Here is a 15096-nt window from a genome sequence, read left to right as displayed (position 1 = left end):
CAGCTTTAAAAAAGTAACATTATATGGCGGGACTGAGCGTGGCGGGAATACTAAAGCCAAAAGAGATGCTTTGTGTTTGCTCACTTGCCTGCTGGTCAGACTTTAAAAAGCATTTAAAAAATATATACATCTCCATGGCACAAAAGGAGAAAGGGATCCCAGGACAGGAGTCTCACAGGCGAGGAGCGTAATGAAACATGCAGCAAACATGCAGGGATGCAGCATGACACCCCTGGTCAGATTGAGGGAAGTACGGAATGAAGGCCCTGAGCTCGGGCTGCAGGGAGCAGGAAGCAATATGGACAGGGCAGCCTGTTTGCAGGAGGCTGCAGTTGTGTGGAGGGAGATAGGGGACCGGGGATATGTTGGAAACGAATGCGAACAAAAGAGAGGCTAAGGAAGCAGTGAGGTGTGTGATGGGGGAAGGGAGGAGGCAGAATCGAGCCTAGGGGCCTCTCCTTGCAGGCTCGCATGTCAGGTGAAAGGAGGCAGAGGTGATGGGCGCCGGAGTGTGGGGCAGCTGAATGAAGGCGCTGGTGCCGCAGAACAATCAAGGCCACCGCAATGGGGAGAAGGCAGGGAGCAAACCCCGGGTTGGGCTGGTTATTGCAGGGGGCGCAGGTTTGTGATCCCAGAGATATGCATGGGGATCGTGCGTGGGGGGTGTTAATACCGCTTCAAACAGCAAATCCCTCGTGCACCGCTGCGAGCCCCGGGCCTCGGGGCAGGAGGGAACGACTGCCACAGACAGGCTGGAGCTGAGCTCGGGCCACGGCGGCCCAGACTATTCTCGGGCCACTCGCGGCTGGCGGGCCCCGTGCACAGAAAGACGCTAGCAGGACCCTGGGATTTCTGGGCGTGGGGAAGATTCCCGCGCATTGTACTGCCGGCAAGCGGGAGCTGGGGCTTGTTTACCCAGGTGGCGACACATGCAGAAGATCGTTTTCAAAGCCCAGGGAGTCTGCCCAAGAGAGACACCCCGACCCCTCCCGCTTGCCCGCCAGCGGCCCGAGGAGGAACGCGACGGCCCGGCTCAGGGAAGCCAAGGGGGGGGGCATCGGAGAGGGCGCTCCGAAGTTGGCAGGGACTAGCGCCACTGCAGACTCCGGGGCTGCCCGCACACGCTGAGGCGATGCACTGACGGGGAGAGCAGGCGGGGAGGCTGCCCCCTCCGAGGGGAAAGGGGACCCCGGCTGCCTGCAAAGCAGCCTCCCCCAGCTCCGAGAACGGCCTGTGTGGTCCTGGCTCAGGTTGACGATCCGCGGCTGCACTGGGTTGCCCGGAGGACGTCTCCCGCCAGTTGGTGGGAGAGGCACTTTCCCTAAATGCAGCCTCTGGCTTCGGCCGACAAAGTGACCATACTTGCGACGCCACGGGACTGCGAGGGATTTACACGCGCTCCCTCCCTCCCGTCTTCATTCGGATTGTGGCGGGTGGGGAACGGCTCTGAATCGCGTAGATTCGGCCGGAGCAGGACCCTGCTTTGGCGATGGGGGGCGAGCCGCAGTCCCGGGGCTTTCTGACTGGTAAAACCCGACTGCCCTGCTGGGAGGAGGAACTTGGAAAGCCCGCGGCCCCCGGGGCTTATTTGAAGTGAGGGGGGCTGGGAGACAGGAATGGCAAAGAATGTCTTCGGAAACAGCCCCAGCTGCTGAAACAACTTCGAGCAGCCCGGAGGGAAGAGCAGCTGCACCTGCAGATCTTCGAGAGGAGGTGAGCAACCCGGGGCGTATCTGTGCCGGGGGGGGGGGGGGGCGGGAGGGGGTATCACGGTGTACCTGTGTGCAGTGCGTGGCTAGCTATGCGTGTGTGTGACAGCCCCAGCTGTGCGGATGGAGACACACGTATGCATTGTCTACAAACCCCAGGGAAAAGTGATCGGTAATGAGCCTTGGTTCCTGAACTCGGCGGGAAAACCCGGACTGCGAGCAGGGCTCGGTCACTTGCGGGGCTTGGTGTTTTTTCGTCCGCATTGGATTAAACAAATGAAACGGCGAGAGGAAATGGGGGGGGGGGGATTTCAGTGCAAGTAAAACAGCCTCAGGGAGCGAATGTAAGGAGCTGTCGCTGCTGAAGTCTAGCCAGCAAGACGGGCATTTGGGGACCTGTATGTGGTTTGTAATGCAAAAGAGAGAAAAAATAAGTGACTGTTATGCAGCCTCGCTGGGCTTCTTGCAACCCCTTTACTGAGGCAGCAACCAGTCAGCCGGTATCCGTGGACCAGCCGGTCCGGGGCTATTTAATCCCACCCTACACAGTAGAGACTATCCCCCTCCTTGCCCCTAGCAGGCTCCGGGAGCTCTCCACGGTGCTTGGGTTCTCCCCATGACAGCATCGGATTGACCCTGCACCACCCCCTACAAGGTGAGAGCTGAGTAAGGGGCTGTGCTTTCCCCACCACCCGCCCCAAAAGGCGAGGCAGAATCACCCAGTGCTCCTTTTGCGGAGCCAAGCACCGGGTCCCAAGAAGGAATGGGAGTCTCGCCCCGCTTCTCCTGTAAGGGAGTCACAAGAAGGGCTCTGCGGCTGTCTGGCTGACATTACAGTTTCTTTCTTTTCTTTCTTTCTTAACCATTGGCTGCTGCAGATTTATAGACTGTCCTGAACAAATCAGTGTCTCCAGACAGAATCATGAAACTGTCTCCAGACCTTTCAGTGCCTCTTGCTGTGATCTCTCTGAAACATGGATACCCCGCAGAATAAGCACTGGTTAACTTCAATGCCTGCTGACCCTAATCACTAACATTTGCATTTTTAATGGGCCTCTACACAATTACAATAAATGGCACCTTTAGGCAGGTACTAAAAATATGAGTGTGCTAAAAAATTCCTAAAGATGAAACAATATCAATCATACTTCCCCTGCCCCCCCCCCCCATTTTTCAACTTCCAAGCAACAATCCAATTGGCTGAGGCCCTCAAGTGACTTAAAATAGCTTTGTACTATTGCCCTCCAAGATGATCACCTCTAATCAACTTGTGTTGTCTATTTGAAGGTTGACATAAAAGATATTGACCTATAACCCTTTGGCTGAGACAGAATCACATGACTCAATGATTGTAAATATAAGCACCATCCTATGTTAGAATACATTTAGAGCAAAGAGATATTTAAGCTTTTTGTCACACTTAGTGCAGCATTTGGTGTACACTTTTTTGCTCTTTTGCAGTTTCACAGGCTTGTCATCCCCATTATGAGACATAAATCATAGGAGGGAGAGGAAGTTTTAAAGTAGTCTGAAGTTAACAACAAATTTAAATGCTACCCTCTCCTCAAACGAAATGAATACGAGGGACATAAATTATCAACCAAGGAACATTTCCACTTTTATTCAGGATAGCTCCTGCTATTACTGCTGGGGCTCTGTCACTGATTCAGAGTGCCAAATGATCTTGTAAGTTTAAATAGAGCAGCCTCAGCAAACCCTATATTAAGTTCAGGTATATTTAGAGTAAACCACCTACAACAAAAAAACAACATTTTTAAAGACTATAAAACTGACTTTTCAGCTTAGGTTGAAAAAGTTACTACAGAAGAACAATAATTTCGTCAGTCCGTGACTCAAAGTATTTTACCTCATAGTAAGTCACTTTTCAACTTGTGAGGCATAGTTCACAACTGTAAACTTCAACTAGTATCATTCTACAATTGCTGATATCACTGGAACTCCCCAATGTAATTACAGCCTAATAGGAGATCAATAATTGGGTAGAGCTGGGAAGGAATTCTTGATTTAGCCAGTCTGTGCTCCTGAACCACAGAGGGTTTTCGCTGTATTAATCCCACCACAAAAATGTCTAGACTGTTACTGGACATTTCTGAAGATGAGAGTACTTGATCTCCACACTTATATCATGCTTAAATGATCCCCACTCTTAAAATTTTCCTCTGGTCCAATACAAACATTTCCATGTTCATTTTACACTAACTCCTTGTCTCATTATTTTAGCCTTATGTAATGAGTCCTTTCCTCCCCATCTGCCTGCACACACAGTTTCTGTGTAATGTTCTTAGGTCCCCCACAGCCTCTTAAGTGTCTGGTATAACATGGGTGCTTATCTATTATTCACACAATTTGTGTGTTCCAGTTTCTTTATAAATCATGGAAAAAAATCTTAACAGTGACTAGAAAAGCTTTTAATTGAAAAGACAAAACAAAACTGGTAAGTTCCCAAGCCAGTAATAGATGTTTGAAACAGCTGAGTCTAAACAAATACAATTTAAAACAGACCTTTTGAAGACCAATTTGTTTTCAGTTACCTACTATGATCCTAATCCTGCATTATTTAACTCAGTGAATCTTCACCATTGACTTCAATGAGTATAAAAACAAGCCCTAGGACTTCAGACCAATATTCTGTGGTTTGCCTGCCTGGTACTGACAATTAAAGCAAGACCTAGAGCTGGTGCTCTGCATTGTTTAGTAACACCATCAGCTGTTGCAAAAGAAACACAGACACATTAACAAAGGTTTTGGTAGGGAAGGGAAGGAGAAATTATTTTCCAGGTATTTCAGAAGGTGTTTCCATATCTACATGGATTCTCCAGAAATATTTTCCCTCTTGTTTACCTTTTTTCTTGACTTCCTTTCCTGCTCTATCCCACCCTCCTCCATTGTTATGCTTTAACAGCTGGCTGGCCAAGTTTCCCAGACTGGAAATTACTGTGAGATCCAGACCCATACCCGGTGCAAATCAATGTATTTCCATTGATTTCAATGTAGCAATGCCAATTTACACTAGCTCAGGATTTGGCCTTAAATATCTTAATTTTAAAAGCTTAATTGGAAGTTTTATTTTAGCCAATTAAACTTCACGAATAAAAAGTCATTTATAACCTTCCATAGCTAAATAATTGCCAAGGAATCAGCAACCAGGATACCAGCAGGTTACTGTCATTTTGAAATATTTGTTTGTCTCATCCATTCCTGTAGATTTAAATAGTGCTTATCTATTGCTGCTTTTAACTTGTCCTTTGTATTAAAAAAACTTTAATTGAGTGTGATACAGTGTAATCAGTTAAGCTCTCCAGATGAAAGAGAAAACTACAAGAAGCCATGGGCAGATGTTACTGAAATCTGCAGACTCGAGGCTGTGTGATATGATCATAACATTCATAAGTCATCTTAAGTCAGTCTTAAGTAATCTCATCCATCTCCTGTTGCCAGTGCAGGCACATGGAGAGCTTATTTCTTATATCATCAAAGAGTGCAAATTATGGTCATGATGGCACCATTTAGTATTGCAACTTTAAAAAATATTGCTTATTTGTGAGCTTCTGACTCTCTCTAGAGCAGCCAGCATGTTGCGTGACTCTTTTCTCTCACACACACAAAAGGCCATACAATACAATGTATTTTCCATTTTGGGGTTTATTTTAATCACAGCTTCATGATTTTTCACCAGACCCCTCTCTCTGACATAAGTCTAGGCATCTCAAATGCACTTGTAATATTCATTTGCCCACTCTCTACCTGTCATATCATAGTCCCTTGTGCATCACTGTTTGTATGATGTTCTGAATTCCTAATTTATGCCGTTCACTAAATTTTAGGTTGAATTCCCTAAATTTTCAGTCATGTTTAATGTTAACAATCCCATTTCACAGCCTTGGAAATGCTAAGAACTGGATCAACTCCCTTTGCCTTTCTTCATGACTTAGATTTAGGCCTAACATTCTCATGTTCTAAATCTTACCCTGTTTATGGACTGAATCATAATCAATGGAAGGTGACAAGAGGCCCAGGTAATTCGTGGCATTTTTATCAAATCTTCATCTTCATCTGAGAAAGGTTTATGAGCCCTGTAGAGTAAACAGGGAGTGCAGCCGCCCAACACTGTAGATCTCCAGAATATGCATGGATGGGAACCCACTAGTCTCATAGAGGGACATTTCCTCCATGCTCCCCTCTTGTCCTCCTCTTTCTGAAGGAAGGAGCTGTGCTACAGTCTCTTCTTTCTCTGCTCAGTAGAAACAATGCTGAGGGAAGGGGGAAGACTCATGCTGCTCCCAATCAGGTATCATGAGAGTCAGTCGGTGACAGTCTTGCAGAGAGCAGTTGGTGTCTTTCTCATCCTTGCCTTCTCCAAAATTCCATGAAGCACCATTCCCACAGAGTTCTGGCAGAGGAGCTTTTGGGGTTCCCAGATCAAGAGCCGGGGGTGATGAAGCCAGAGAAGCAACATTCCCTCCCTGGCCCCTTCTGAATCCCATTGGCAAGAACTACCAAAGCAACATCCAAGATACCAGCAGGGACCTCACCAGAGCATCATACAGCAACAGCATCACCCTTTGTTTCATATCCTATCCCTTTGCTAATGTGTTCTAGTAACTGGTTCATTTTTTTTATTCATATAAACACAGCTGCTATGTACTAGGCTGATGTTTCCACCTCTCCAATTCCCTTACCTGATTGCTTTGCCAGAAGACTGTCCCATTTTAGCACATAATCCTTAGACTGCTGCTTTGATCATATACTAATTCTACATTTTCCGACACTGAAGTGTATTTGCCACCTGCTGGCCCAATCACCTCATTCATCCAAATGCTTTTGAATCAGGACGGAAGAGGAAAGATCCCTTCCCCTCCCCACCTCTATTCCCCAAACAAACATAATGCAAGGAATAAACTTGCTTTATTGATATGGATAACTTCACTGTAAATGCAGTTCAAAGTGCCAACCGTAGCAGCAATGCAGGAAAATGGAATACCCTTCTTTACAGTTATTGTAGTTCCAGGGAATATTTGCACTGCATATCCTGTCAGCGGCTAGTCCTAGCTTGCCATTGAGTCTTTTCACATCCTCACTCAGAGTTTCTATTCTTTTCTTTTGTCCTGTATTTTTGTCCTGCTTTGTTTTCTAATCATGTGTCTATGGTCTGTGTTCTGGGGTTGGCTCTGTACTCTGTCCTCTGCACCAAAAACTTATGATAGTGAAAAAAATAGCCAAGAAACTGCACTTTCCTGTGTTTGAGCTTCAAATGGCAGCTATAACTCCAGCAGTATGTGCATTTTAACAGTAGTGTCCTTCCATAGGACTCTAGCAGTGTGTGCTTCCTCCTAGCAGTAGGTTTTTAGTACCTATAAAATTCCATCAGTTTGGATTTCCTTTCAATAATGCTCTGCTATGGATATCACTGAGAAGAAAAAAACATGGGAAACCACCGGATGGAACTACATGATCAAAATTGCACTAGCCCCTGAAAACCGCATTAATGTAATAAACAATATTCATTACTTCATCCATCTGGTTTATTTAGGACTAAAGTTCTTCGAATTGACTCTCAATATTCTTCCAAGCATTAAAATATAAATAAGTACAAAATAAGGGCTGGTCTACGCTGAAAAGTTACATCGGCATAGCAACATCTCTCAGGAGTGTGAAAAATCCACATCCCAGAGCGGTATAGTGTAGCCAACCTATAGACAGCGCTAGGTTGATGGGAGAATTAGGTACCACCCATCAGGGAGAGAATTACCTACAGTGATGGAGAACCCCTCCTGTCACTGTAGTAATTGTCTACACTGAGCATTACAGTGCTGCAGCTGTATAGCTGTTGCATTTTAATTGTAGACATAGCCTAAGACTTAAAGAAACATTTAAGGTAGGTCCTTAAATACATTTGGTCAAATCTTCAGCTGGTGTAAATGGAGTACCTACATTGACTTCAATGGATCTAGGCCAGTTTAAACCAGCTGCAGATCGGGCTCATGAATTTAAATGGAATAGGACTGAATCAAATTGATTGTAACCACTGTGTGACAATGGATAGGAATAACGGTTACTTACTGGATACTCAGAGGAGCAGTAAATTCTCTTACTGGGCCACATCCAACAATGCAGCATCAATACGGCCCTTGTGGAAAACCAGGCTTTCCTAATCAGGAATGATCTTGGAATAATATCCATGAAGGAGAAATGGACTCACAGTAAACAAAATTGTGTTTTGTTAGCATGCCCTGCTAAGCTCTCTTCTCCCACCACTTCAGATGGAGAAAACTCTCCATGCCTGGAACCCCAAGAATGCTCCTTGTTTTTCTCTTTACTTTCCCCTGCTTCATCAGGGGCCTCATACAGTGGCTAACCTCTCTCTGGCAGAGAACAGTTGGACCAGTCTCCCTCTGATGCTCAAAAGGCTATTTTTCGAGCCAGTGGAAGTTTTTGCTAGAAAGTGGTGTAAGGTACATCTTTTTCCTGAAAGCAGAGCATGCTGTCTCTGCCGGGATCCCAGCCTTTGCTTACCTCAGTGCTAGGGACCCACGTTGGGTCCCCGAATAAGAGTGTACGATCATTTATTTATTTTAATCCTTCCAGCCAGTACAATTTGAGAATCAGTATCTGTGCCTGATATTGCTTTTCTTGCCATCTCCTTCTGCCTCTTAGCAAAAGATGGTAGCTAAGTTTTTTCATCTCATCAGGAGATGTTGCAAAAAATGGAGGCAAAAAGACTGAGAAGCTCTGAAGTAGCACCTAGTGAGTAGCACGAGTCTTTAGGTGAGTTTCTAGTACATTGTAGCATGTTAACACTGACAAATGTTAGATGACAAACAATAACCATTGAAAGGTTTGTTGAGTCATTTTGACAACACGGTTGCAACGTCATAGCTAAGACTGTATTCATTTAAATAAGGAATTCACGCAGTTTTCTTTTGATGAACAAGCCAGTGCATCTGCCCCAAATTTTATGTACATAACCTCTGAGGAAAACTTGAAGTTTCTGAGGCGTTTCAAGAAAATCAGTTAATTAGTTTCCAAGTTGTAATAAATGAAAAATTGGTCCACAAAAGAGTCTGCTGAGTCTTGTTGTTTTTTAGGCCCTTCTAGCTTAAAAATTACAACCTGTAGATAGTAAATTTAAAAATGCACATAGAGTTCAGTGAGGTCTCTGGGTTATATAATTATTTTATTAATTTAAAAAGAAAAATGAGGATTTATATAAAAACTGTTGGTTTACATGGCCATGAGCTAAGTGAGCCCATAGTTTATGATGACCAGGACTTTCTATCAAGCACTAGCTGTTGGTTCATCTTGGACCAGGAGCTCTGTCATAGTGGTCATCCAATTCTGGAGTGGCACCACCAGGTCGTCTGGGCACTATGTAACTGAGCTACTTTCAATCTGAATATCCCTGGGAAATTAATACACATTGTTGTGTGTCAGTCAAGGTTGTTCTGTACATAACATACCTAACATAAAACCACATAAGCATGGAAAAGAAAAGTGAAGGTACCTAACAGTACACACCTTCTACTCCTCCTCCTCAACCCAGAGACACAACACCCCACTATTGGAACTATCACCATACACCACGGACAACACACATCACAACCTTCACTCCACCCCAGTAGGGATCCCAGCCCTGCATTCCCCAAACAGGAGAGAGTGTGATGTTCCAGAAACGTGCAGAACATAGTAAGGGGTGAGGGCTGGGAGAAGGCTGGTGATGAGTTTGGGGAAGGGAGTGCTGGAAGGCTGGCATCCCTACTTGGGCAGAGTTAGGGTTGTGACGTGTTGTCTGTGGTGTATGGTGGTGGTTCCGGTGATGGGTGGGTGTCTGGGAGAAGGAGTAGAGGGGATGTACTATTAGGTGCCTTAACTTTTTATTTCTTTGCTTTTATGATTTTTGGATTAAGTATATTATGTACAGAGCAACCTAACTCACACACAATGTTGTGGTTCTAGGTACTAATATAATACCTGCTGGCTCATTACAGGGCACTATGTTAATCCCCAATTCAACATTCAGCCCTCTGGCTCCATAATCTCCAAAGCACAGGAAAGGGAAGTGACATCTGAGTTCAGAGAGGAGGGAGCAGAGGCTGCATGGGAGCTAGAGAAGTGGGCTGGAAGCAGCAGCATGGGAACTGGGACTGAAGGGCTGAGAACCAAGCTGGGAAGCAGCCAGTTGTGAGCAAAGAGACTAGTGGTATCTACAGCTGGTGGTCAGCCAGGAGGAGCCTGCAGACTGGGGAAGCTATGTGGAGTGGCCTGAATTAAACCACAGGTGCTGAACAAGGGGACTGGACTCTGGCTAGAGGATGTGCAGGCCAGTGTGTGCTTGTCTCCAGGAAAGGGGAGGGCTGGAGTGATTACTCCTGGCATGAGAAGCCCCACTTTAACACCACTCGACTACACCTAGGGGCTGCATTAGGACCTGTGGAGTACCATCTCTTTTGTGCTGTAACTTAAAGCAATGGTGCCTAGGGTAATCTGCATCCTATTTCCAGCAGCTCTAGTAAAGAAATCCTCTGTTACCAAAGACATCAGTGTTCTCAGGGGTTGGAGCTGGAAAAGCCTAAGGCTTGGAGCGCCTACAGCATTTGCCCCGACCATGTGGAACCCGCCACCAGCCACCTAGGAGCTGGTATACCCCCAACAAACTGGTGGAAGCAGTGGGATCCCACCAATAGCCCAAAATAGAGGAGAAGAAACCCTTCCAATTGACAAGAGGTTGAATGGCTGGCTGTCATGGAGTCACTGGGCGATGCTCTGGAACTACTCCATACGAAGCCAGTCAGGACTCTGGGGGAGTCTCCTCTCTCTGAGCAGATTGTCTCCAGGGCAAGAAGCTTACACAGCTTCGACCTTCCTGGGTCTGACCTCGGAGCATTCAGCATCCTCTTCTCACACCGTGTGCTTCCCACAGCGAGTCCGCACAGGCAGGACTCCTGGGGAAGCCAGAGGGCCCTGAATCCCAATTCTGCAGTCAGACGTGACTCTCAGCCAGCCAGTAAAACAGAAGGTTTATTAGACGACAGGAACACGGTTTAAAACACAGCTTATAGGTACAGGAAACAGGACCCTTCAGTCAGGTCCATCTTGGGGGCCAGAGAGTTCAGAGCCCCATCTGGGCCTCCCTCCATTTCCCTAGCCAGCTCCAAACTGAAACTCTCCCACCCCTCCTCTGGCCTTTGTCTCTTTCCCGGGCCAGGAGGCCACCTGATCTCTTTGTTCTCCAACACCTTCAGTTGGCACCTTTGCAGAGGAGGGGCCCAGGCCTTCAGTTGCCAGGAGACAGGGTGTCAGCCATTCTCTGTGCAGACACCATCACACTGGCCCTCTAGGGCTCTGCAACAATCAAACACCCTTATCCTACCACCTAGATACTTAAGAAATGCCTAGGGGAAACCGAGGCACACACAGTATTCAGAGAAAACATTAAGAACATTCCCATTTTGTCACACTGGCCAGAAGTGCAAGTACCAGGAAACAAACCTCCGGAGGACTGTTCTTTGGATGGAAATGAGACAGCAGGGTAAGAGTAGGTGTGTCCTAGGAGGGGGAGAACAACACCCTACCTCCATGCTCAAGGTATACAATAGAGTGGACCCTACTACCTTACTGGGATTTCAACACCAAAGTAAGGTGGTTTATAACAGTCTGATGGCCCCACCATGAGGTCCTGTGGCTTTGAGGGTGTGGTTTGGAATCCCATAGCTACCACAAGTTTGTAACTGACCCCATTGCAGGATGTGACTGCTCCCAAGCTGCCTGGCCCTCTCTTCATAGCCAGCTCCCAGGCTGCTGCTTTGCGTTTTCAGGGTGCCTTTAATAAGGTGATTTTAAATCGCTTCACAAACATGAATTCTCAATGTCCCTTTGAGGCAGGTGATGTGTTTTCTATTTTATGGATGGGTACACTCAGTCACAGCAAGATTAACTGAGGACACAATGAGTCAGCAGCAACAAAACCCAAGATTCCTGGCTCCCGGCCCACTGGACGCACTGGATAAAATTAAACTGATACGTGAGTATGCCTCAGCTGAATTCCTCTAAGTGCTATGCTTTCAGAATCTTTGGCAGAACTTGTCTGTGTGACCTCCCTTTGGGAGGCAATATTTACCTTCAATTCTCTTTTCTCCCAGAGAAGTGTTCACTGCACAGATTCTAGCTGGTATTAACAAGGGCACTGTTATAATTACCACACTGCCAGGGTCCTTGCTACATTTGACAAGGTGTGGATGCAAGGAAACATACTCCTTAAACCCCACTTTTCTGTGGCAGCATTGCTGATGCTGTAACAATGGCTGGACACTACTGTGCGGATCACACACTGTGAGGAAGCTACCACAGCTGATGCCTGACCCTTGTAGACACTTCCGTGATAGAAGTTCCCTTACAGTAGCATTAGCTGCCACAAACAGGTTATTACTGTGAGGAAGCTGTTACATGGATTCACAAGGCAGGTGCATGTGGAGTCTAACCAGAGAGTCATCACATAGGATAAAAATTGAAAACTGTCTAGTTAAAAAGAAGAAAGGAGGAAATAACTGCAGAAGTATGAATAAAAACTATATGAAATCAGAACAATTATTCTTATAGGGCCTGAGCCAAAGCTCACTGAAGTCTATGCACATACTAACATTGACTTCAGTGGGATGTGGCTCAGTCCCACAGAATACTTCTTTTGAGGATTTCACAGAACTTTATATTCACAGATTAAGTCCTACAGGATCTCTATGACGTGGAAAGAGATTATGATGATGATGATGATTTATTTATTCTAAGTGTCTAGGTAAATTGAGGCACCAGAGGTCAAATGACTGGTCTAAGGATAGTGAATTGATGGTAAGGTCAGGCACAGAGCCTTGCAGTTGTATTTTCCACACTCCTGTAAAACCCACTAGCCAGTTTCACTTCCTTTGAAAGCTATAATGAACAGATATGAACAACAGTCTTGAACAGATATGTAGGACACTGACAGGTGAAGAGACCATGCATCCCAGTTTTATTGGTACAGTCCTCATTTTTCATATAACATCCTGGTGTCTCAGGAATTTCTTTCAGGACATCTTACATTTACTTTTTCTTTTTTTTCCATTTCATCAATCAAACCTTTTTTAATGCAAAATCTTTGTTCAAGACCCACTGCTATACGAAGTAAAACTTGCTCTGTGCTTACCAGAGATAACAAACAGTCCCGTGGAATGAGAGTTCAGTCTGATGAGCAGAATTTGGACTGAAAATTTAAATGAGTGTAGTCACTATCAGCATCTACTCTGAGAAAAAGAGTAGCTCTAATACTCGTTCAGCATTGGATGATGAACTCATTCAGAACACAGAATTACTGGGAAGAGTCTTCCTCTCCTGGAAATACACACATTGTGTTGCTGCTGAGTCAGAATGTAGCAGCAGCAACATCAGCACACGTTTTAAAAGGTGGCACTTTTCTGTGCATTAATGTTTTGTGACCATGTAAAATGTTGCCACAGAAGTGGGCCTTTTATAAAATTCTGAAAATCACGGTCACCTTATTGATCAGGATCCTTTGCTTAGAGAGCTACCTAATTTTTTGGCCCTCACCACTGTAGAATCTGAATGCCTTAAACTCATTAATGGATTTTGGACCAAATTCTTCTCTTCATGCCATTGGTGTTGAAGTAGGGGACTTTTGCACCCGACCTGTTCTTAGTATATTACATACACTGGCTAAGATCCAAATTTACTTCTCTCCTGGGGTTTTCTTTACTTCTAACTTGAAGAATAAACAAGCATCCCGCAAGAGCTTGCCCATGAACTTGACTGCTTTCAGGGTTGGAGGCTCCTTCTGTCCCTGCCTCTGGTTCCCTCTTCTTCAGAGGGAGGCTCAAATGTTTTTATAAACTAGGTTGAAGCCAATAGGACCCATCTGGGATGGTGGCCAGTGTGAGTCAGTAGAACAGCTTTGTGTGTTTATGCAAGGTCCTAGAGCTTGTCACTCAGACCAATCAGCAGAAGAGCTCTGCCTTTCTCTTCTGGGTACTATAACCTGCCATCCTGATACAGGCAATTACTAAGGAGAGAATTTGCCCCCCTCCATTTTGCATGGCCTTCTCTCTCTAAACAATCAGTCTGATAACTTGATTTAATGAGAGGAAAACAGAAGCTGCAGAGATTTAAAACCAAAAGAGATTCAGGTGCACAAGAAGCAGATGGGAGTGATAAGGATTAAATCTTCTGCAGAAATAAATACCTCTAAGTTTGTGACACTACAAAGGCACGGATTGTGTGAAGATTGGTTGTTTTTTTTTTTAGACTATAAGAAAGAACATTTCTGAGCAGCATTTGACACCACAGCTTTTAAAAGGAGAGTTATTGAACAAAGATTTCCCTTTGTTTGGAATTCCATCCCAGAAGAGCAAACAGTGCATTTGTAACATATACCCAATAACAAACAGGTGCTGTGGGGAAATCCTCCTAGATGCTACATGACTCTTTCCATTAAATTCTCCCCTTATATTTTCCTCTCTATACACTTTGGCAGCCATGCTTTCAGCACTTCCTGTTGGCCGAAGGCCATGACATATGGGTCCACATCTTGAAATTTAGGGGTGGTCAGCTTCTTAATTCAGGGATGTTGGCAGCTAGAATTTTGGTTCAGGACCTTCTCTCATTATATGAATGTCAAATTAAACCTGATATAGGGGTTCAGCTGGAACTAGATTGAAAAAGGAGCATGTGAATTGATTTTGAATGGTTCACAGTCAGTTAACTTTCTTCTCTAGACATCCCCACCTCCACAGCGTTAGAAAATGGTTATGCTAACTTCAAACGGTCAGAAGAAAAGTGGGTTGTAATGCAATTCTCCCTGGCAGCTTCACAGGGAGTTTTCTGTCTCTCTTTTCCAACGCCCAACTGAAGCAAGCTGAGAATATTTCTCTAAAGTGTGGGACAGTTTGGAATACTGCAGCACCTTGCTGCACGTAGAGTGCTACTGTGCTGGACAATTTCATTTTATTAACACCCTGGTCAATGAACAGGTAGCTTTGCACAACGTTTCTCTTCTTAGGTGATGCATTTCCACAGCCCTCTCTAGATCAAGGTGAAAAGATTCACAGAATTATTGCAAAAATCCATCTCCACCCAGGCATGGCAGCATCCTGATGTAGAGCGTAATGTTTGGTAATCCAGTGTTCTTTCCTCATTTCACTGCCCTTATTCTCTGGGCCACATTCATCCCAGGTGTACACCACTAAAGTCAGTAGAATTACACCTGGGATTAATTTGGCCCATCATATTTTTCTTTATTTGTTTGTTCCCTGTCTAGCTCTGTTTCTTCTTCTCTGATTTCCTTCATCTGTGTTCTCAATCTTTTACTTATTTGCCCCTTATCCGG

At 45.2% G+C, this 15096-nt stretch overlaps 1 protein-coding gene across 1 annotated transcript in view; it reads left to right on the top strand.

The window, feature by feature from the left end:
- The first annotated feature begins 1123 nt into the window (after window positions 1–1123).
- The window catches only part of LOC119857544 (transmembrane protein 151B-like), a 36504-nt gene continuing 22531 nt past the window's right edge, over window positions 1124–15096 (top strand). Inside the window, exon 1 of the mRNA XM_038406625.2 lies at window positions 1124–1713. Within this exon, the coding sequence (XP_038262553.1) occupies window positions 1627–1713 (87 nt within the window). The 5' untranslated portion in view covers window positions 1124–1626. The remainder of the gene's footprint in view (window positions 1714–15096) is intronic.

This window comes from Dermochelys coriacea, chromosome 6, assembly GCF_009764565.3.
Source record: "Dermochelys coriacea isolate rDerCor1 chromosome 6, rDerCor1.pri.v4, whole genome shotgun sequence".
NCBI lineage: Eukaryota > Metazoa > Chordata > Testudines > Dermochelyidae > Dermochelys > Dermochelys coriacea.
This window is presented reverse-complemented; position numbering and strand designations above follow the sequence as displayed.